Source organism: Capsicum annuum, chromosome 5 (genome assembly GCF_002878395.1).
Source record: "Capsicum annuum cultivar UCD-10X-F1 chromosome 5, UCD10Xv1.1, whole genome shotgun sequence".
In the NCBI taxonomy this organism is placed as follows: Eukaryota; Viridiplantae; Streptophyta; class Magnoliopsida; order Solanales; family Solanaceae; genus Capsicum; species Capsicum annuum.
The window spans coordinates 173,942,626-173,967,017 of record NC_061115.1 but is presented as its reverse complement, the minus strand read 5'-3'; the positions used below and the strand labels follow the sequence as shown (position 1 = coordinate 173,967,017).

At 34.7% G+C, this 24,392-nt stretch overlaps 1 protein-coding gene across 3 annotated transcripts; it reads left to right on the top strand.

Moving 5' to 3' along the window:
* Positions 1–1,627: 1,627 nt before the first annotated feature.
* LOC107870939 (tRNA-specific adenosine deaminase TAD1) lies at positions 1,628–15,894 on the top strand. Of its 3 annotated transcripts, XM_047413269.1 has the most exons (11): positions 1,629–1,887; positions 1,977–2,097; positions 9,168–9,343; positions 9,480–9,614; positions 11,323–11,436; positions 14,105–14,274; positions 14,357–14,433; positions 14,521–14,640; positions 14,937–15,024; positions 15,262–15,376; positions 15,512–15,894. In XM_047413269.1, exons 1-10 carry the CDS (start codon positions 1,713–1,715, stop codon positions 15,373–15,375), a joined length of 1,290 nt encoding a protein of 429 aa, XP_047269225.1. In that variant the 5' UTR covers positions 1,629–1,712; the 3' UTR covers position 15,376; positions 15,512–15,894. The 3 variants fall into 3 exon arrangements, with proteins under 3 accessions (XP_016573134.1, XP_047269225.1, XP_016573135.1); XM_016717648.2 differs by having other exon boundaries at positions 1,628–1,887; positions 2,004–2,097; positions 15,262–15,894; XM_016717649.2 differs by having other exon boundaries at positions 14,357–14,429; positions 15,262–15,894.
* Positions 15,895–24,392: the final 8,498 nt, after the last annotated feature.

Here is a 24,392-nt window from a genome sequence, read left to right as displayed (position 1 = left end):
CACTTTTTATATCCTTATATTTAGAACTTAACTAACAAATTTAATTAAAGATGTAACTATAACACTAACAAAATAGTTAAATAGCATAATTAAAAAAAGTCATAGTTGAACTAAAGAAGAAGAAAAAAGAATGAGATAAACCTTTGATATTTTTGACCATTTTATTCGATAGTGACATGCTTATTTCTTTCAATCTCCGATCAAAAATTTCCTACGAAAAAAGAAACACGAGAAAAATATAAAAAAGGAGAATACATTGTCTTGTTATCTATTTAATCTTAATTTATATATAATATTTAAAGTTATTAACTAAAAGGAATAAAGAAAGATGATAATAATGAATACATACATAAAAAGATAACTTGAATTAATAACAAAATAAGAAGAAAAAGAAGAATTAGAGCTACGTTTTTTGTAAATTTTGATCCAAAAATATTAGTTAAAAAGAATTGTACTTTTTTTTATCTAAGGTGAAATTTTAATTGATCTAGAAGTATTAAATATTATGAATTCTTACTTAAATTAAATAATCAAACAAAAAAAGATTATAACTAAAATTAATTGTGAACAAAATCTTTATCCAAAAGGATGCATATGTGAGTTAAGGAAAAAATGTCAAAATAATACCACCAATTAATTAAAGTTTTTAAAGATTTATTTAAGATACAATTTTAGTTGATTTAAAATTCTTAAATTTTAGGTATATAATTCAAATAAGGAAAGGTTTAAGATTTAGGTTTTAATTAGTTGTTTGGTGGTATAAGTTTGTTAATTGGAGTTTCATGCAGAACTCTTCTTCGCGTACGACTACTATTCCTTATTCCTTATATAATACTTTCTTCGTGTCAAATTATTCGTTTTAAATTTTCTAATTTAATTTCTTATTTTACTTATTTTTTTTATTAATAAAATAATTTTTTTTTCATATTTTACCCTTTGCATTAATTACTTTTTTTTCAAAGTAAATATACTATTAATTATTTTTTTTAATTAATGGATCATCTTAATTTGAAATAAGTAATTTGGGACGAAGGAAATAGTATAGTAGCGAACTTTTGTTCCAAAAATAATGTTAGTTTCTCACAGAGGAAGATATTATTATTTTACCAAAATATTAGTGTAAATAAACCAAAAACATATGGTACACTATAAAACAAATTTTTATAATAGTTTTTGTTTTTCCACGAAATATAATATTAGTTTGTCAAAATTTAAATGTCTAAATTGTAAGATATTAATTAACTGACAGATTTATCTAAAATAAATTTTTATATATTTAGGACTTTTATATTTTATATATTTAGGAGTCTTTTAGTAAAACAAAAATTTTTATATATTTATTATAGTTAATATTTAATATTATAAAATAAGAAAAAAAGGTGAAAAGATGATTTTGTGTATTATAGGGGTTTTTAATAAAGGGCAAAAGTTCAAATTATTTTTCTAAAATCATATTTTTAATATATTATAGATATAGATATAGATTATATATATAGATTATAGATATAAATTATAAATATAGATTATAGGTATAGATTTAAAATATTGTATTTTTTAATTTTTTTCACTAAAATAAAATAATTTTTCTAAGAAAAAGTGAAAAAAAACTAATGTTCAAAGGGCTACTGAGAATATCCATAGATTACTTTGCCAATTTTTCATATTTCCTCCCTTTCCAAAGGCAGCCAGTCTCCTCCTCGCTTTACTGAAATATGGAGACCGCCGGAGAGACAACGCAGTCTCAGGATCGGGCACGGGAGAAATCATGGGGGGAGAAAGTATCAGAAGCAGTACTCTCAGTTTATGGTCGTCTACCGAAGAAAGGAAAACCTCAGGGCCGTGAAGTCACTGTTTTGGCTGCCTTTCTTGTCTCTTCACCTTCACAAGGTGCGATAAGGAAAACTCTTTTGCGAATTTTGATTGGATATTTTGCTGAAGAATGGTGATTGTTTATTATTATTATTATTATTTTGCAGAACTGAAAGTAATTTCGCTGGGAACAGGGACAAAATGCATAGGGCGTTCACGACGGAGTTCGAAAGGCGATGTTGTGAATGATTCTCATGCCGAAATTACTGCAAGAAGAGCTCTACTAAGGTTTTTTTTTCTCTTTCTGAATTAGTGGAATCAATTTATGTGTCATAGTTGGGATTTCGTCAGTCAAAAAGTTTAATTTGACAGTGGATTTGGGCATGAAATCTTCTTCGTCTTTTTCGGAGTACTTTCTTTGTGTTTTTAAATAACCTGGTGCTTGATCAATTTCCACTTACCTCGACTAATTCCACGAGATACCTATCATCTCCCATTAGCAACAGGTACCGTGCAATTATTTCCACCAAGGCTTGGACAAATGAGAAGAAATCACCTAGTGTTTTTGTCTCTGCTGGACTTTGGACGTGAGACCTCCAGATTTTAAACCCACTTCATTGACCACTAGGTTACACCCTTGTATGCTTACTTTATTTGTCTTTAAAAATACTAATTATCAAAGCAGGAAGATCAAACCACCCAATTAAACTGGATTTTTCAAAAAAAATTAAGTAAATCTACGTATTTAAAATTATAAATTACAACTTTTTATTACTTTAGTATTTAAGAAAGAAACACCAAACATACTTAATGGACACAGGGAGTATTATTCTCTGTCAAGGGTATACTATGATATTGTCCTGTTTGCATTTTTAAGATAACACTCCACGGCCTAGGAGGATGAGGAACATTTCTGTACTTTTGTGGATGATGTGGTTAGGGCTGTCGTAAAGTCATGTAGGGAATATCAATTGGGATCTAGAGAAAAGGACACTTTTGACTGTTCTTTTTTTTTTTTTTGGCAATTAAAAGTTTTATTAAACACGAAGTGAAAACATTACAAATCCAACGGGGAGAATCCTACTCCAATCCACCCTTCAACAGAACAACCAAAACCAAGCCTAACAAGTTTAATTACCAACAGAAACCAAAATAGTGCTAACTGGCAACCTTGTGTTAGTAAGCACTAATACATTCAAACAGTCGTCTATTGCACCTAACTCTAATACATAACCCAAACTTGATCTGGTGCATTATGTCAACTGCATTGCTGCATCGATGTTGAAAGATCCTAGTGTTTCTTTCTGACCAAATGGCATAAATTACAACTTCAAAACTTGCCTTTAAGATGATGGCTCGTGCATTTCTCCCTTTGGAGTTCTGCAGCTTCCATTTCCATTCCGTCTCCCATGTATAAATCCCCCTTTACCATTGCTGCCATAGTAGTATATTTTCCCAGATTGCTCGAGAGTATACACAGTCAAAGAACAGGTGGTTTGCAGTCTCAGATTCAGACTTATATAGCACACACGTATCAGATACAACTATGCCCCATTTCAGTAGAATATCATTTGTTCGAAGTCGTCCTAGCATTTGTAGCCACATAATAGATGGTTGTCTGGGACCCAAGGGTGTGGCCTAGTGGTCAATGAAGTGGGTTGAGAACCTGAGGTCTCAAGTTCGAATCCCAGTAGAGGCAACAAACATTAGGTAATTCTTCCCATCTGTCCTGGTCTTGGTGGACAGAGTTACCTGGTATCTGTTGCTTGTGGGAGGTGGCAGGTGCCTCGTGGATTTAGTCGAGGTGCACGAAAGCTAGCCTGGACACCACGGTTATCAGAAAAAAAAAATAGATGGTTGTCTGGGCTCAGCACAGTTATGGCATACAAGATGCTTCCACTCCACTCTAGGTACCACACCTCTCAATAGAGAATAAGCTTTGGAGATCAAGAATTTACCTTCATGCACCAGTCTCGTAGCGTCTCCAAGCTGTGGCCAGTATTTTCTCATGCCCAGTACCTTCCGAACCATCCACGAAGCCTGCGCAGGAATAGGCATACTCGCAACTCTTGTTGCTTTACATAGTAATGGTGAGTCCAGGCAACCCACAACTTCTCCTTTTGAAAGCTTAATGCCCACAGTAACTTACACATAGCAGCCTGGTTCCACACTTGCAAATTCAGCAAGTTAGCCACCGGCTCCTCTAGGTAAGCAAACAGTATTCCAGGCAACAAGAGCCCTTTTATTAATAGTAGCCTTCCCCGTCCATAGGTAGCTTCTACACACAGCCTCAATCATCTTCATGACCTTCTTTGGGAGTAGGAAAAATTGAGCCCAATAGTAGCTCTCCTAACTCATATCCCAATATGTTCAAGATATTTTGTTGCGTTGTCAAATTTTTTCCATTATGGGACCTACACAAGAAAGGCAGCCAAAATAGTGACTTCACGGCCCCGAGGTTTTCCTTTCTTCGGTAGACGGCGATAAACTGAGAGCACTGCTTCTGATACTTGCTCCCCCCATCATATCTCTGGTGCCGGAGCCTGAGACTGCGCCGTTTCTCTGGTGGTTTCCATATTTTCAGTAAAGTGAGGAGGAGACTGGCTGGTTTTGACTGTTCTTACAAGTAATAAATTTGATTTATCGAGTAAACCTGCAAATATATTGCAGCTTCAACATGTTAAAATTGACTCATAAATTGGAGACGGTGTTCTCCTCTTGTTTAATTTGCATGTTGAATTTGTGTACAAACAAACTGTTTCAATCATGGATGAGGAATTGTGTGAGGTAGTATCAGCATTCTCGTTTTCACTTGAGATCATCACCAACTAATTATACCTTGGGAAACCATTATTGTGAAGTTGACAGATTATATACTGTCTTGTTTTAAGAACTGATACAGATTGGAATTTTACTGTCTTGTTCAAGAAAGATGGAACTAAAATCTTTCCCCTCATCTTGTCTGGTAGCGTTGGAAGGGGCTGAAAACCCAAAGGTGATGGCATTCCGATTTTCCTTCTAAACAATTTTGAGAAATAAACCTTGACCCTCCTACCAGTCTACCTTCACTTTCAGCAGAAACTGGTCTTTCATTCTGTTCATAGGAAGTGATAGACCTACCTATTAAACTCTAGGGTGTGATGGTGTGAAGAAAGACTACTCAAATTGGGCAATGGAAGTCCTTTTTCTAAATTTTTTCTAGTTTCATGCCTATGCTGCAGTGTTACCGTCTCTTATTGGGTTGTTATATACTTAGTGTATCAAGGATATGTCTTTTTTTTTAAAACTTGTAACTTTGTATATTATATATATGATCGAAAACAAAAGAGTACGTAGGTTGTCCTGTCCCCATATTTATAGGAAAACACCTCTACGAAACCGAAGCTATTCTACTCTCCTAGATTGAATCTATTGCTTCTAGAATATCAACAGTTTCTCCTGAGCAAGACTGTTTACACCAAAAACTAAAGAGCAAAATACAATTCATTTTTATTTGCTATGCAGAGTAGCTCCTATTTTTGAAACATGTGGAATTTCTTTCTTTCCATGTTGTCCACCATATACAAGCTGGAACAATTCTCCAAGCTTCTCTGTCTCTAGCCTCCCATCCTGCTTTTTCCCAGGTAGCTAATCAACAACAACAAACCCAGTATATTCCCACATCGTGGGGTCTGGGGAGGGTAGAATGTACGCAGTCCATACCACTACCTCTAAAGAAGTAGAGAGGCTGTAATATTTCCAGGCATTATCCATGTGATTCCTCTGGGAGCCAATAACATTCTCTACAGTAGACCTGTTATCTTGTGATGAAGGAATAAGTGTTTTACTGTTTCGTCAGTATCCCACATAGACACCATGTGGAGCTGATGGTCATCCCTCTTTTCAAAAGGATATCCTTTGTGAGGACTGCTTCTCTTGCCAGAAGCCAAAGAAAACATGAAACCTTCAATGGTATTTCCAGATCTGCTTCCATGGCCACTCTTCAATCTCATGGCTGGCTTGGTTTAGGTCTTTATAAGCTGAATTCACCGTATAAACACCACTACTATGCCCATTCCACCAGTGTTTATCCACCTCTTCCAAAACACGCAAGTTCCCAGTATATTGTAAAAAGAAAACCGACCTACCCAACTCCCAATCATTAGGCATCCTTCTGAGGACAATGTCCATCCCTGATTTACCAATTGCTCTGCTACTGTAATGCGTTGTAGTGCTAGGTTGTAAATGTCGGGAAATTTCTCTTGTAGGCTCTTAGTCCCAAGCCATGTATCCTTTCAAAAATTATTTCTTCTCCCATTTGCAATTCTAATGCAACATTTATTCTTCAACAATGGCCAAAGAGCTCTGATAGATTTCCATAGGCTGACCCCACAAGGGGTGTTGATCTCCTCTGTCATCCACCTATCCTCTTCATATTTTGCTTTGATGACCCTTCCCCCATAGCATATGGTCTTCTTTTGTGTATCTCTATAGCCATTTCATTTTTAAGGCCATATTTTGAAATTTCAAATCTCTGATTCTCAACCCCCCCTTCTTTTTGCTCAATGTAAGGGCCTTCCCTTTAACTTAATAGTAACCTTTCTTCTCCATGGTACCTTGCCACAAAAAAGATTTTCTAATGTTGTCTAGTCTTTTGATGGCACTAGCAGGAATTGGAAATAAAGTTATCATGTATGAGGGTAGGGCATCTAGCACATATTTAATAAGTGTGACTCTACCTCTGGGAGCTAAGTGTTGGGCCTTCCGCCTAGATAGTTTCTTTTCACACTTCTCTATGAACTCATTCCAAATTTTCTTGGACTTCGATTTTGCCCCTAAAGGCATGCCAAGATGTATACAGTTTGCAAAGTCCCAACTTCACTTCCCAGAATTGAAGCTAAGAACTCCATTCTACTGACTTCATTTATTGGGAACAATGGTCTCTTCCTTCAATTGATATGAAGACCAGACACACATTCAAATAGAACCAAGATCACCCTCAGATAGTTCAATTGGTCCACATTTGCATCACAAAAAATAAGAGTGTCATCTGCGTACTGCAGATGTGTTATCTCCATGCTACTGTTATCCCTCCTATCTGTTTCAAAGCCCTTAACCCAGCCAATGTTCTTTGCATTCTCCACCATATTGTTTAGTCTTTCCATTGCCAAAATGAATTAAAAAGCGGACAAGGGGTCACCTTGTCTTAGCCCCTTTGAGCTTTGAAGAAACCAGCAGTTGATCCATTAATGAGGACTGAAAAGCGTACAGTAGAAATGCAATGTCTGATCCAGCTAATTCATTTGCATCCAAAACCCATCCTCTGCAATATATCCAAAAGGAACCCCCAATTGACATGGTCATATGCCTTTTCTCTATCTAGTTTGCATAGAATACCAGGTCTGTTCTGTTTGATTCTTGAGTCAACAACTTCATTTACCACCAAAACAGCATCCATAATTTGCCTCCCTTTAATAAAAGCCATTTGTTGTGAGCCCACTAGCTTTGCCATCACTTTTTTTAATCTCTCAGTCAGCAGTCAGCACCTTTGAGAACAATTTATAGATACTACCTATCAAACTGATAGGTATGAAATCTCTCAATTCCTTAGCCCCCTTCTTTTTTGGAATTAGAGCTATAAATGTTGCTTTAATGCTCTCTTCAAAAATCTCCTGTTCATGAAAATAATGGAATGCAGCCATAATGTCTTGTTTCATTATCTCTAAACAGTTGAGAATGAAATCCATAGTAAAACCATCTGGACCTGGGGCTTTGTCTTTTGCACACGACTTCAGACATCTCAGAACCTCTTGTTCTTCAAAGCTAGAAACCAGAGTCTCTTTCTCTTGCTCTGTAATTGTTGGGCAATGTACAAAATTGTAGACAGATCTCCACTCCTCTGTTTCTGTATACAATTTCTGATAATAGTTAATAATCTCCCCTCTAATACATGTTGGATCTTCAGTAATTACCCCTTGAACCATCAGCTGATCTATGTTGTTGTATGTCTTGTGAGCATTTGCCATTTTGTGAAAAAAAACTTGGTATTGTTGTCTCCATCGTTTATCCACTGTGTCCTTGATCTTTGCTTCCAAGAGATTTCTTCCTTTTTGATGAACTCCTCATACTCCATATACAGTGCAGCTTTGCGCACTTTCTCCTCCTCGTTTAAAGGTCTGTTATTCAATATCTCTTCCCATTCTGCCATTTTCTCAAGCAAGTTTCTTTTTTGAGCACTAAGATTCCCTTGGTAACTTTTGCTCCACTCTTTAAGCTTTGCTTTGAAGGCTTTGAGTTTGCAAGCCAACATATAGCCTGGTTTTCCGGAAGGATGGAATGAGTTCCACCAGTTTCCAACTCTTTCAATAAATCCTTCTGTACCCAACCACCATCTTTCTATTTTGAAATATGATCTATTGTGAGTCCATATTCCACATTGCAGAGCTACTGGATTGTGATCTGGAAACACTCTCTGCATCAAAATTTGCTTAATGTTGCTGAATTTGTCATCCCATTCCTCTGAAATAAGGATTCTATCAATCCTAGAAGCTGTGAGCTGATTATCCCCTTTGGACCATGTGTATAATCCTCCTCCTATATTTAGATCTAACAACTTCATGTCTTCTATAAAATCTGAGAATTCCACCATGTATCTGTATCTTCTTTTGCAGTTTCTTTTCTCTGTTGGGTATCTAATTGTATTAAAATCCCCACAGACAGCCCAAGCCCCTTCCATCAATCCCCTAACTGCACTTATTTCATCCCAAACCAGCCTTCTTTCAGTGCCACAATTAGGAGCATATACTCCTGTTATATGACAGGAGAACTCCTGGAGTAAAGCTTCAAATTTGCAAGTGATGGTATAGGCTCCAATTTCTAAAGCCTCCCCTTTCCATACTCTACTGTCCCAAAATAATACTATTCCCTCCTCGAACCACTAGCCTCTAGACAAGCAAACCTCACCCATCTACCTCCCCATATTTGACTGATCATGACCTTTATTTCCCCCACTGATTTGGTTTCTTGGAGGCAGATGATGTCTGCATTCCAATCCATAACCAAACTCTTCACTAATCTTCCTTTATCTCTGGCATTCAATCTCCTCACGTTCCATGAGATTAGTTTGAAATTTATGGATCCTTTGGTATTAAACTCCTTGAAGATTTTCTTTGATCACACCAGGTACTTGTATTCAGAGATTCGAGATGTTTACATTACTCATTCACATAGCAATGGAAGTATGTTATGTGATGATGTGGAAAAACAATACTCTATATCAAGGATATGTCTAGTTGTACGTAAATGAGAGACGTCCTATCATTGGTTACAGGAAAATGACTTTTACCAATATCCTTGAAGATTTTCTTTGATCACACCAGGTACTTGTATTCAGAGATTCGAGATGTTTACAATACTCATGCACATAGCAATGGAGGGGTGTTATGTGATGATGTGGAAAAATTCATGTTCCATTTGGAGAGTGATGGTTTAGGACCAAAAAGATTGAAAATGCAGCACGGGTGGCAGTTACATTTGTACATATCACAATTACCCTGTAGGTAGTGGTAGTCTGTTGTACTTTTTTAAACCCTTTCTTTTTTAGGACTACTTTTTTAAACCCTTTCTTCAATTCATGTAAGAGTAGAGCTCTCTGATTTTTCAATGTACTTATTATACTAGCTTCTTTGCAGGTGGAGTTGTCTCACCTGGTTCAGAGCTAGCTCTATTGCATGATAGTCCTGCAAAGAAAGGGGACATGATGTGCTCATCTCTGCAATGTGTTTATACAAAAGGGGAGTCGTCGGGATATACTGCAATGACTGATGGTATGACCATATTGGTAACATTGAACATAAACAGTTCCTTAATACCTTTCTTGAACCCCTTATTGTTATGTAGGATCTTTCTTTTGTTACTCGAATTTGTTGGTGAAAGTTATGTTTAAAGTGATCCAAGGTGGGGGTAAAAATTTCATTTATTTAAATCATTTCTGCTAGAGTGTTTAGTGCTAGCTTTGTTCATCGGGCAGGCTGAGTTGGTTTAGATAAGAGTACCAAGGTGGATTCCTAGTCCAAGTGTAGTCGCAAGCATGTAACCCAATTCCAATCTGGCCAACTGCGAGCACTCAGTTTATTTTTTGGGGGCTTTTCGTTTCTTCATCTTTTGGCGATTCAAGCTCAATCGATAGGGCTCAATATCTAGTCCAAGCCCATTCACTTAGCTCACTTTCTTGATGGGTTAGTGGGTCCTCGTGACCTTTGAACAATCCTATTGAGTGTGTATGCAAGTCAAGGTGGTAGTAAAGTTGCAAATGGCTCGGCTAGAAAGAAGATAAATTAAGCACTATTTAGGTAAAACGATCCAGTGTGGTTTCATCATCAAGATCTAGTGCATTACCTGAACTACAGAATGCAATTTTCTTTCCTGACCTAGTTTCATTGGGAACCAATCAGATCATCAAATCCTTATATTCCTTTTTACAAATATGAACTGTTATCAGTTTCAAAAATTAAAAAAAAAAAAAAAGAATTGTATCACCCACCCTTTGAACTTGTCTTCTCGTGAGGTACTAAGTTTGAAATTACTTATTAAAAAAAGGAGAAAGAAGGTCATACGGGAGAATTTCTTTTTTTGAAAATAGAACTCCTTTCCCTATTTAAGTTCTTCTCTTCATTATGCTTAGGTATATTGATAGAGAAACTAACACATGTCACATCATCAGTTAACTGACTTGAGGACCGAATTATAGCCTTAAAAAGGGGACTGATCATGATGTCTATGCGGTGTATAATAATTTTTGAAGTTACCCAAGTGACAGTTCATTGTGCAAATGGCAGATCAAATCTTATGGATTTGGAATATTAGTTTGTAGTAGTCATTATGAACAATTGCTTAGCATAACATAATTTACTAAAGTAGCAAAGTTGACAATTAGTTGTATGGAGGTTGCAAATTAGGGTAGATGGTTAGTAGGTAGTTGATCATTGTCGTGCTTTTCAGTGGGACTAGGCTTGGTAGTAGTCCAGAGCACTGTGTATGTCATAGGTAGCCTTATTCATGTAGTTTCTTGCTTTTTTATATCTACTATATGTCGTTATTGTTCCTTTTATGTATGCTTTGTATTGCTTTCTGTATTAGTTTTCATGCTTTCTTCATTGCCGTATTTCCTTCTTCGTAACTATTTTGATTTGATGCACTTGAGCTGAGGGTCTTTCCTAAACAACTTCTCTACCTCCCCGAGGTAGGGCAAGGTTTGTGTACGCTCTACCCTCCCCAGAAACCACTTGTGGGATTACACTGGGTAGGCTGTTGTTAATTTTCCAAAGTTGACAATTGATGTTGGCTCACATTAAGGCTTTTTTCTCCAAGTCCTAATTAGTGTTTGACTTGTTGTAAAAAAAATTGGTGTAGGAAGTCTGAAGTGCCATGTCCCTCTGATAATTTAAAGGAGGGATAATTTAGAAATAAAAAACTCCTGCTCGTGTATCTTTTTATTTTTTGCTTAAGAATAATTTCAGATTTTTATCTCTTCAGGTTGTGTTCCCATGCCCTTTGGGACAGTCATGCGTAAACCTGGACGCGGAAATTCAACTTTGTCAGTCAGCTGCTCTGACAAAATTGCCCGTTGGAATGTGGTTGGTGTACAAGGTTCCTTATAGTTCTAGTTGTTGCATATGCTTTCAATTATATAATATCCAAAAGCAACGGAAGAAACCTTTAGAAATAACTAGGGACCAATATATATGAATAGTGTAGAAACTTTTACCTTTCTCAAAATATATGAATAGTATAGAAGCTGTTGCAGCACGTGTTCTTTATCTTGTATTTACTTATTATTATTTTTTTTTTATATGGTACACTGTTTTAATAATGCATTTGTGATGGTCCACACAATTGAGCTATGTGGTGATAAGTAGTTTCTCTAGATCTACTAAAATAATATGTTAAACGATCTTTCATTTTTTTAATTAATTGAGATTTAGCTGGTATATGAAATCATCAGATGTTTTACCAGATTGTTTATCTTCTTCATTAAATGTCATCTTTTGTGGAGTTTCTATTCCTATCATGAATTCCCATTAAATGTCAGCATGTTAGTAAGACATCCACAGAGTCTTTTCAATAAAACACATGGGTAAATCTGACTATTCATTATGCAGTGACATGGTCGGTCTGTTGTTTGGTTCATGGGATTGTGAAGTACTCCTTGTGTTCCCATTTATGTGTCATACTTTTCTCTCTAGTCTATTTTAAAAAGAACGGAAAAGGGCCTAATATATGCTTCAAGTATTGGAAATGGTACACAAATACCCTCCTTCCACCTTTAGGCTCTAAAAACCCCTTCCATCCACCTATGTGGCTCTAAAATACCCTTCAACTTAACACAAGTGATTAGGTTTCTAACTTAACACGCGGCAGCTCGTTATTGGTTGGAAGTTTAATTAATTAAAAACTAATTATTCCCTAAAACCGGGGTTCCACTTAATAACCCGATCCAATCCTAAAACCTAAAGACCCGATTCCTAATATTATCTTCTGTTTCTTCTCCATCACAATGAAGAAAAGCCAACGAAAATGACGAATGAGGCTTCCAGCGAGTTCCCTTGAACTTGTCGATGACCTGGATTCATTAGCTTTTCAATTCTATACCCCAAACAGTTCCTTGATGAACGTCTTAGATGCAGCTATCAAAGCGCTAGCACAAAATTACCACTGTTCACTTTCCTTGTGGCACAGATTTCACAAGAGCATCACAAGGTGCTCGAAATCTACTACTACAATGTTTTGTGTGGCTGGATTATTCTTCAAGCATTTCAAAAAGAAGTCATTATGTTCCTTATTTCAGATTAACTTCTCTTGCAAATCCTAGAGCCTTGGCAAATATTCTCTTAGCGGCACCAATATGTTCGTCGCGAATACTATCTTTGTGAATCTTCCCGTTCTTTTTCACTGGTGTCGAGGAACCTGTCTCATCGGTGTTTTTAGGTGGCTTTTTTCTTCATATAAGGTGATTTACTGCCACTTGATTTGTTGCTTTTGGGCTTACCACCCGAACCTGTAAATCTTGTAGGTGGAGTTTTAACCTCGGTACATGTCTGCTTGCCCAAATTTGTCGGCCTTTCTTCCTTACGCGGGATATTTACATCCTTGGCTTGTTCTTCTCATTGCTCAGTATTTGGTGGCCTGGTTCTTTGCCCAGGTGCATGTTCAATCATATGACGGGCAACCATACGAATTCGTTATGCTGCCACAGGAGATCACTATGAGAATGGAAGGTCTGCAAATTGAGTTTCCAAAAAAGTGAAGATGATGAATTAACAATGACAAAATTTATCACTTAAAGTTCAGAACGTCAAGCACTTCGTGTCACTTCAGAAGTACGGGCAATCAATCACTCCGCACTTACATGTACGGGACTCAACTTGTTGCGGAGAAGAAACAGAAGAAGATATTAGGATTCGGGTCTTTGGGTTTTAGAATTGGGTCGGGTAATTAAGTGGGAACCAGGTTGGGTCTGGTAATTTAGGTGGGAACTGCGTTGTGTTTTTGTGAATAATTAGTTTTTAATTAAGTAAACTTCCAACCAATAACAAGCTGCCACATGTTAAGTTAGAAGCCTAATCACTTGTCTGATAAGTGGAAGGGTATTTTAGTGCCATATAGGTGGATGGAAGGGTATTTTAGAGCCTAAAGGTGGAAGGGGAGGGTGTTTGTGTACCATTTCAAATACTTGAAGGGGTATATTAGGCCCTTTTCCGTAAAAAGAGTGCCACTTTCTATATTTGATAGCTCTTTAATTCAATCAGCCCTCCTAGCATGTTTAAGAGTTAAGACCACAAGATTCAAAGGGCATTTTGGTACATTCTACGCATCTTAAAACCATAAGATTCAGAACTCTTCCTTATTTTCTTTAACTCTGTGCTCGGTCAAACTAGGCCACATAAAATGAAATGGAGGGAGTAGTTACTGATGTATCATCATATGACTTTCTAAGAAAAAAAAATATCCTGGTGCTTAGGACTTTTAAATTGCCCTGGAGATTGTCTCATGAAATGGAGAAACCTGTGAACACTGCTGTGGTAGGTATTGTGTTATCAACTTTGTGAAGACTTCCTCTATAACGTGCTTTCAAGATGTGCTGTGATGAAATTATGCGATGTAAGATATTTTCTGGTCGTTGTCATTGTTTTACTTGAAGCTAATCATTATTGTTAATATTGCAGGAGCTTTGCCTTTACTTATTGCTGTGATCTTTTAATCTTTACTAGAAGTTCTGTGTTGTTTCTAATTTCAGTCAGTACTGTTCTTATTGCAGGAGCTCTACTTTCTTATTTCTTCGAGCCAATTTATATTTCTTCCGTGAGCATTGGACAATCCCATATAGCTTCTAAAACCTCCATTACTGGAGATGAAATGATGAGAGCTATACACGAGCGTGTCTTACCTCTGTCCAACAAGTTAATGGATCCATTTCAAGTGAACAAGGTTTCTGCACAATTTTATCCAGCCATGCTTCTTCATCTTATCCTCACAGTGTATATGTTACGTTTTTTTTTGCCTTTGATAGCCACTTGTCTTTGTTGCGCCAATTCCACCCAAGGAGTTTCAACATTCTGAAACTGCTCTGACCACTTTAACATGTGGGTAGGTGGCATGATATTCCTTATTCCAGATGAATAATCTGTTGGCACTGCTTTTAATTTACTTCAATGAGCTTATTCTGATGTCAAGGTACTCCATATGCTGGAACAAGTCTGGGTTGCATGAAGTCATTCTTGGAACCACTGGCAGGAAGCAGGGCACTTCTGCAAAGGGCGCAATGTCTCCTTCCACTGAGTCTTCTCTATGCAAGTAAGCTCTTCAGAAATAGATTTTAGAAAATTCTGTAGCATTGTTAATGCCATGATTCTTATTTTGAGTTAAGATTTTAGAAATTCAGTCTGATGCTTAGTGGGTCATCCCACAATTTTGTTATTTTAACTATTAATGTGCATACCACTGTCAACTTGTGGTCCAGCCCTTCCCGAACCCCGCGCATAGTGGGAGCTTTAGTGACCCTTTTTTAGATATGTAAAAGGGGCTGCCCTTTTCTCAATTATGTAAAAGTTTACATAGATTTATTCATGGTATGCTTATTACTATTTCAGGAAGCGGTTTTTGGAATCCTTCTTATCACTTCCACATAATTGCTTAGGTGAACATGCTTTTGTTGGAAATTCATATCGAGAACTAAAGGTGACATCTAGCTTTTTATGTACAAATATCTGCATATTTCACGAAAGATACTGATATTTACATTTCTATATGCAAATATTTTAGTTTTAAAAAGCATTTTTATTTGTTTATTTTTATTCTTATGTGATAATTTATACTCTCATCCTAAGTGAACTGAAGAGAGATTAATACTTTCATAGCAATAAAGGTAAATTTGTAGAAACAGACTGTTTCACCTCTTTCTATTATATTTTGCAGGATAAGTCACAAGAATATAATTTAGCTTCCAAAATCTTTAAAGGCAGTTCAAATTTCAAGAACTGGTTTCTGAAACCTCAAGATTTTGAGGCTTTCTCGTTCATAGCTCCATGAGGTGAGTTGCTGCTGAAGATAGACTGCATGACTGAAGAATGACTATAATGTTGGCATTATGTAAATTACCTAAGTTTATTGCGGGTGATTCAGAAGATAATAGTGTGGAAACAAATTAAAAGGAGTGTGATGGTAGTGCCTTGCAGGGACGATGGTGGATCAGTGAATGTCTTTGATAGTTGAAAGTGCTGGACATTGTCCATGTGCTGTGGGTCATTTTGCGGCAGAGATTGATCATTCGAGCCCTTTAGTGGCTAACTTCATTGAATTGCCAGTGGAATTGCTCAAATTATGTGATTTGTGTTTTTCCCCAGTCTACAGAGAAGTAATTTTGAAGATTTAGCTTGTTATCTTTATTCCTCACCCCCACCCCCCCTCTCTCCCCTCCAAAAAAATAAAAAGGAAAATCTTTGCCCTGTTGAGAATTTTTGCCATGATCCATCATGCACGTGAGGGTATTATCAGTTGGCACTGTTGTGTATGACTTCTTTGCATAGTGCTTTGTTGAAGTCCCTCAAATGCTTTGTTTCCTTCTTGGGGTTCAGTCACATGTTACCATCCAGTTTCATGCTATTTACTTTTCTACTTTCCTACTTAAAAGATACAAAACACTAATATAATTTATTGTACTATAGCATTCTTATTGGAGGATGACCTGACATTATAGTGTGTTGCAATGCAGAACGTCACAATAGCATTCACTAGATATTCATGGCCATTCAGGAAAATTAGATGATTAAAAGAGGCAACAATTGATTAAAAGTTAAATTAGACCAACATCTAATTAAAATTAGAACCTGACATTATAGTGTGTTGCCTCTTTTAACTCTTTTGGAAGTTGGTCTATTCGGTTAAGTGTAATTTGTGGGAGCGTTTAGCATATGAATGAAAAATTAGTCGATAATTTGCCCGTTTGGATAGGCTTAATAAAAGTGATTTTTAAAAAGATTTTTAAAAGTGCTTTTGAAAGTGTTGAACTTATTTTAAAAATAAGCAATTAAGTGTTTGGGTAAAGTGCTGAAATTGAAAAAAAGTTATTGATGTGCATGGTAAACAAGTACTTTTAAGCATTTTTTTGTCAAAATATCTGATTAAAGCTGTTAACAATATGTAGAGTTGATTATTATTAATTTTTATTTTTAAATTGATTCAAATTAAAATTAATATATATATATATATATATATATATATATACTAGTTTAGGTGTACACGACTCGAGCGTGTATCTCATTTTAATGAGTTCAAATGTTACACTAAATAAAAAATTTGTTTAACTAATAAAGATGAATACAATAATTAAATTCAATGTATTTTGAATATATAAAGATGGAGAATTTATTTAATTAAACCTAACCTTTACCGAAAATAATTCTCAAAGCAGATCGATATTCATCTACCACCTATAAACTGCAATGAAACAATACGATAATAGTGACATCAAATGATACAATTAAATCTAACTTTTACACTAAAATTTCCTCAAAGCATCTGACACTCATCTACCACCTGTTAACTATAACAAAATAATACGATAATAGAAATATCAAAATAATATAACTATACCTAATCTTTACACTAAAATATTTCAAATCAGAGATATCAAAGCAATACAATGAAACTTAACCTTTACCTAAAAATATTCTTCAAAGTCGGTAAATTTATGGATTTATGTCAACTTTTCATTTACCGTCTCAAATATGTCCTAAAAAAAGGTTAAATAGGCAAGCCTAAAAACTTTTTGCCAAAACCTTTTCCAATACGGTTTTAAAAAATAGGCAAACTTTTCCTTTGAAGAAAAAATTGGCTGACTTTTTTTCCCAAAATAATGTCCAACATATTACGCCCCAAAAAATAGCAAACAAACCTTTTCCAAATATAATCACTTGGTTAACTTTTCATAAAACGGGTGTTTTGACTAAGTAGGGAAAACATGGGTGTTTTAATCTAGGGAAAAAAGTTAAATTTGGGAAGAATTTAATTGTAGGAAAAATTTACTATATTTATTTTGAAGAATTTAATTATTGGAAAAAGGGTAAAAGACGATTTTGTCTAAAACGGACTCATTTAACAAAGGACAAAAAATTCAATTCACTTTTCTAAAGGCCTCCATACTTTTAATATATTATATATATATATATATATATATATATATATATATATATATATATATATATATATACACACTTGTGGACTTCAAAATGTGTATCAAATAATCATCTGATAGATATTAATATACACATGCCTTGGCTAAAATTTAGATTGAAACAAATTATAACTGATTTATTTATCTCAAAATATATCACTCAGTGGACAAGTCTTTAGATTTTTGGAGTAGGTTGATATATATATATATATATATATATATATTTGAAAACTAAACGCATTTTTGAAAAGGAAAGATTAAAAAGAACAAAATGAAAAAAGATGACCAAAAAGAGAGTAGAATTAACTTAAGTAAAATTAACCTAGCACACCACTTACCAGTTACCTCCAACTTTTTAATTATATGGATGGTTTTAAAAAAAATTAAATTTAATAATTTACCTGTTTCTGCTTTATCTTTATAGCAAAATTTATTTTAGCAAAGGCATTTTTTTGAAATGACAAGAAAACTCAATACTTATTCATGTAACAGAAAAGATAATTTTCATTCAAAGTCAGATCAGAGAGAAGAGTAATTAAAAAATAATAATTAAAAGGGCGGACAGGTGTGGAGGTAGGAGGTGTGTGTGTGTGTATTGGGTTGGGTGGGGAATAGAAACACAACTTTTTTCATTTCATTGAGAAATAATATGAGTGTTCAACGTGATGCACAAATAGATAGAATAATACCTCATAAATAACATCTTTCTAACCTTTAAAGTAATGTTATTTAACATGCATATTCAAAAATAAAATAATTAAAATAATATTTTAATATTATTCGTGCATCGCATAGATACATATACTAGTGTGTGTGTGTGTATATATATATATGTCTCTGTGTGTGTGTGACATGCTTCTAAGATCACCATTTTCATTTATCTTTGTTGTAATTTTTGGGGGCTTTTTCATTCATTTTCCAAGCTAAAAAGAAAGTAATTGCTCATTACTTTTCAAAATATTAACCTAAAGTAATTGTTCATTACTCTATGTGCCCACGTTCCTTAGAAGCTCAAACATCATATTAAATGAGAAGTAACATTATCGGATAGTCCAAAAGTCACCAAACTATATAATGTCAAAAGTCAGTCTAACCGAACTCTTCCAGAAGTAGCTCTCCTCGCTAGACATCTTCTATTTTTTTTTTTCAAGTCGTCAGTTATTTGAGCCTTATTTTTTTATTTATACTGAATGCACCATGGAAGCACTTCTTTTTTTCAATCATTCTTCACATGTTCTTAGTGTTCTTGGATTTCATTTTGACATATAATTACACGGTTCTTGTACATTTCTCCATCTAAATATGTTAATGTATAGATGGTTATTTCAAATGATCACAACACTTCTCCCCAACTGTTATAAACATGTTACTAGAGGATTGGATTCAAGTGATGTTAAATTTTGAAGAAAAAAAATTACTTTTGATATCTCTAGAGTGTTCGATGTAATAGTCCATATGAAAACTTTGTGCACTGCTTATGAAAATATTAATCGGTGATGCTGCAAAAGTGTATCCTCAGAAGGTATGACTTCTTTGGATATATTTGAAGGATGTAAAATTTGGATTCTTCTATCTCAAGAATCGAATGTGATTATGTTGTGGAACTTCGTTACGTTTTAGTTTTATAATAAGTTTTGTTTTCTTTATTATGCCTCTTTCAGAAATACAGAGTAAGATTATGTGCAATACATCCTTGTAATTCAATTCTTCCCTAGATCCTGCGTATAAGTGCAGTGGGTTGCCTTTTATAATTGATGAATTATAATTTTCATCGTTATTTTATTGGTAATATTACTCATAATTTGAAGAAGCATATGTGTTCTTAATTGACCTAGTTTTCAAATTTCTTATTATGTATGTCATGTAATTTGATTGTGATAATCGTATTAGATGTTTGATTAGGAACATGAAAGGACGATGGGGCCGATTGTCTACTACAAGCATAAATGCATCAGATTATGATAAATATCTAGGTGGTCTCACCACATGTTTTAGCAGGCCGTTTTATCGATGGTGTAGTTGCTATCTATTTGTGAATATATGGTTCACTTATTTATTATTTTTTTTAATTATATCATAAATTATTATCTGTGAATGGAATACGATAACTTATAGAAGAAGCAAAAAGGTGGAAGAGATGTCTTTACATATTAACCTAAAGACATTCGTACGTTAAGTTTGTAACTAATTTGTGAGAGACATATTTATTAACTGAAGTATGGATTTTCCATTTAGAAAAAAAAAAATCTTAATACTATAAGAAAGAAAAAGGGAAAGAAGAGGATACAAGGGGCGGTGTTGAAAAAATTATAAAAACAATACTCACACACAAGTGAGCTTAAATTGACTACCCTTTAAAAATATAATTACTAGGTACCCGTGTCAGTGCTAGGCACGAGCATTTTGGCAACATTAATGTGCAAAGGAGATCCAACTTTGGGGAAGATTATTTCTTACTTGTTTTAATAGTTTAGTATAGGAGTAAAAGAAAAGAAATGTAGTAAAATGAACCGATGTTAACATTGTTAGGATTTTTGCCCTGATTTTCTTACCAAAATTAAGTTTTACTTTTCTTATAAAGAAAATAAAAGTAATACCATAATTACTTTTACTTTTCTTGAAGGGAAAATATAATTATTTTTCATATTTGGCTAACCTCTTTCTTGGAGGAAAGATTTTGGACCTCTATAAATAGAAGACCCTCTTCTCATACAATAACACAAAAGCATCCACAATGTAGTCTTTAAAGAGTCTTGTTTATGAGGAGATTTTCACTCGTACTTTTTATGATATTTCATATTATTTTTCTTATATGAAACTATAAGCTCGTGGTGATATTAGTTTTTCATATGTAGGTCGCTTGACCAAATTATATCAATAATAAGACGCCCTCTCAATTTCGAACCCCACAAGTGGTATCAGAGCCTATGGTTCTATTGAGGATAATTTAAGATCAAAGTTGCAATCAACTTGGCGACGATGAAGTTTTTGTCCAAAAAAAATTCAAAAAAACTACATGTGAAGAAAAAGTTTCAAAGAAAATTTCAACAATCCTGCTACTAATCCATCTTTAAAATCAAAATCAATTTTCAACCAATGTTCATGGGTTTCAACTGTCAACCCCTGCTTACTTTTATGCTAGGGCTCCTTTCAACTCATGCATATACTTTTAATGCATGAGCTCCACTTTTAACCTGTGCTCACTTTCAATGCAACAAGGCTTCACTTTCAACCCTGTTACTTGTAACATGGGGCTCCAATAATATTATCCCCTGCTTTTATTTTCAATGCATATGGCTCTAATTTTCAATCTATATGAACTTTTAATCATGGTAAGCAGCAATAATATATGAAGATCATTGATATATGAAGATTGTGTGAAGAAGGAAGATCAAGTCAAGAAAATCAAGCCAAAAGGGGCAGATTTGTTAGAGTTTTTATCCTGATTTTCTTACCAAAATTATGTTTTACTTTTCTTATAAGGAAAATAAAGTAATACCATAATTATTTTTACTTTTCCTGAAAGGAAAATTATTTTCCATATTTAGCTAACCTCTTTCTTGGAAGAAAGATTTTGGACCTCTATAAATAGAAGACCATCTTCTCATACAATAACGCAATATCATCCACAATGTAGTATTTAAAGAGTCTTTTATATGGGGAGATTTTCTCATAATTTTTATGATATTTTCATATTAGTTTTTTGTCACGACTAAAAAATGAGGGTCATGATGACACTTGTCGCAGCGTACATTGACAAGTAAGTCTATCACCCAAACTGATACGAAAAGAGAAAAAGATAGAAATATTTCAAGGTAAGGCTTCTAGAACGAAGCCGAATCATATAAGTATCATAACAATGTGGAAAGAACTTATCCAAAATATCAATCATGCCTACAACCAGGTGTCAATTGTGTAACTACTAATACAATCTGAGAGTCAAACACATTAGAAAAATAACCACAAAGGAATAATATCTATCTCAGAATACTAATAAAAATATAACTACTACAGAAAGATAGAATTGAACTTCGGACACATGAATGCCCAATCGCTACTTTGGAAGCTCCGACAATCGTCCGAGTCAAGCAAGCTGAGATCCACTTGAGCTAGGACCTGCACTGAAAGAGAGCAGTACTCATGAGTACGGTCCACTTGTACTCAGTAGGTATCATAGGCCGACCAAGCAAAGTAGTAAATAAAGCATACAAAATATACACTAAGGGAACGTCACCTGCAATCAGAAAAGGCCCTACAATGGTAGCCCACACCGCTTGTATTACCAATTCTATAATGTCCATATATAATACAATAACACACAAGATAGGGATACAAATATACATAATATCACGTACAGAGGGGCATATATAGGCAAGATCATCAAGTACAATTAAAGGAAGATAGAACAATTAGACATTAATAAGTTAAGATAGAGAACAAATAGGTAGATGGCAAGTCAATATGACAATTTAAACACAACATAAACAAAATAAAGTGGGTGCAATGCATATGATGATGATGGTGATAATAATGTATGGTATTGGCACACAACCTCAAGTTTGGCACACAGCTTCAAGTTTGGCACACAGTCTCAAGTTTGGCACACAACCTTAAATTTGGCACACAACCTCAAGTTTGGCACACAACATCAAGTTTGGCACACAACCTCAAGATCACCAATATCCGCTACTCTACTCCGGCATGATCCTTCAGAGATGGTTCATAAAATCCATATTCTATACCAATATCCAGTATTTTCAAAGCTCATAGATAACATAAGACATAAATCAAGTACACGTACATGACACCAAGTATATATAAAGCAGTAAAATGGGATGCGTATGATGACAAAGAGAATGGCGATGCAATGTTCACAACCAACCACAATGATATATTTTCACAGTCATATGAGCAAATATCCACTCATTATTTTCATTTCATCCATGAATTTCCACATGTCTCATATGCCAATAAAGTATGAATATAATCACAATACACCAATGGTACCACATTAAGCATTTTAACAACACAATATAATTATTCACATGTATTCAAGGCCATCAATATCACATAGGACTCCATACGATCACACATATCACATAATACTGAATTTTGACAATTATATCACATATTTGCCCCACACGGGCACAACACATAGATAGCGATTTTTATGATTAGTTTCCACCCTTGATATGCATTTTGTATCATCATTTACTACCTAGCCCAGTCTGAAATAGTTGAGCCATAATCTACCTCAAATGCCGAAATCGGTCCGCTACACTTTGAACCTACGACCTTACTTTTGACGAACAATCCCAAAATTCACTAAAAATATCAAATATGAAATCTACTCATCAAAATAAAATCAATGACACCCATCTTGACTACTTTTAATTTGAGATCAAAACAGACCTTCAAAATGGGTTTCTGAAAAAGAATCAAAACTTTACTTCAAAAACATGTTTCCCATATTTTTAGAAATCTACATCGGAAAATTCAAGTCAAATTGAATAAAAAAACGAGCTTCAAATTGAACAAAAACTATTTTTGAGCTTTACCGGGTAAAATCTTTAAAATTTGGGTTAAAATTAAGAATCGAGGTTGTTTTGAATGTTAAATTGATGAAAAACTAGTAATTATAAAATTAAAACATTATTCAAGTGAAAATGAGTGAAATCGGGGTTTAAAATTAAGCCCTAAGGTTTTTGAGGTTTTGAGAAATTTATCAATAAATTACTAAGAAAATGGTCGATTCTTACTTTAAATTCGTAATAAAACCAAGAAATAGATGTTAATCTAGCTTCCCAAGCTCTCACAAACTTTACTTTTAAGCTCCCGCACTATTTTAGGGTTTAACTATCAAGAGAAAAGATGAAAATGAGCAAAATAGACCCAAAGATTGGTATAAATAGTGCAGATTTTTCTGCACAGCTTTTGCAAAAAAGTTATTTTTTTGTCTAATCCGGACTTCGATGGGTGTTTGATTTTTTTTTGAAATCCGATACATGCAAACGAACTATGCAACCATACTAAATTCAACGTTCCGGATGCGGTGGAGATATTAGATTTTTGAAAAAAATATCGTCTTCACAAAGTTGACCCCCTAAACTCAAAATCACAATTTTCCAAATCGACGGTCGAAATGAGATTTAAAAGACGTAAAATCACACCAAACATGCTAACACCCTAAAATCGACATTTCGGATCTGCTGGCGAAGTCATATTTTCTATCCGAGGTTGTTTCGATTAAATGTGGGTCCCATACCTATATTTTCAACTTTTTGATCAATAGATCGAAATGAGCTCGGGCGCACAGGGACCCGAACCAAAGGTCTATCTAGCCTAAAATTGATATTCCAAAGCTTCTGGCACAGTTTATTTGGCCATCCATCGTACGAATCAAAAGATATCCACATAAGTCTAAGATAAAGCTCTCGAAGCCATCAAAAATCATAATATCGCATAAATGATACCAAAATGCATCCAAAATCATTGCAATCACTCCCTCACCCCAGAAATATCATAATGCAACTACGGGGAGGGGTAAAATGATCAAATCATTTAAAATTACAAATTTCACATATTTCATCAATTTTAGATCGTTACATCATCCACCACTAAAAATCTAGTTTGTCCTCGAACTAAGGCAAAGAAATACGTGAATCAATGAAGAGCTGAGGATAAGAACAACATATATCAGACTCGACCTCCCAAGTAGCCTCATCTACAGGTCGATGTCGCCACTGAACCTTAACCATAGGAATAACTCTAGAGTGCAACTGCCTAACATCCCTAGTTAAAATGGAGATCGGCTCCTCAACAAAGGACAACCGCTCATCTGACTGAATCAAATCCTAACGAATGACATCAGACT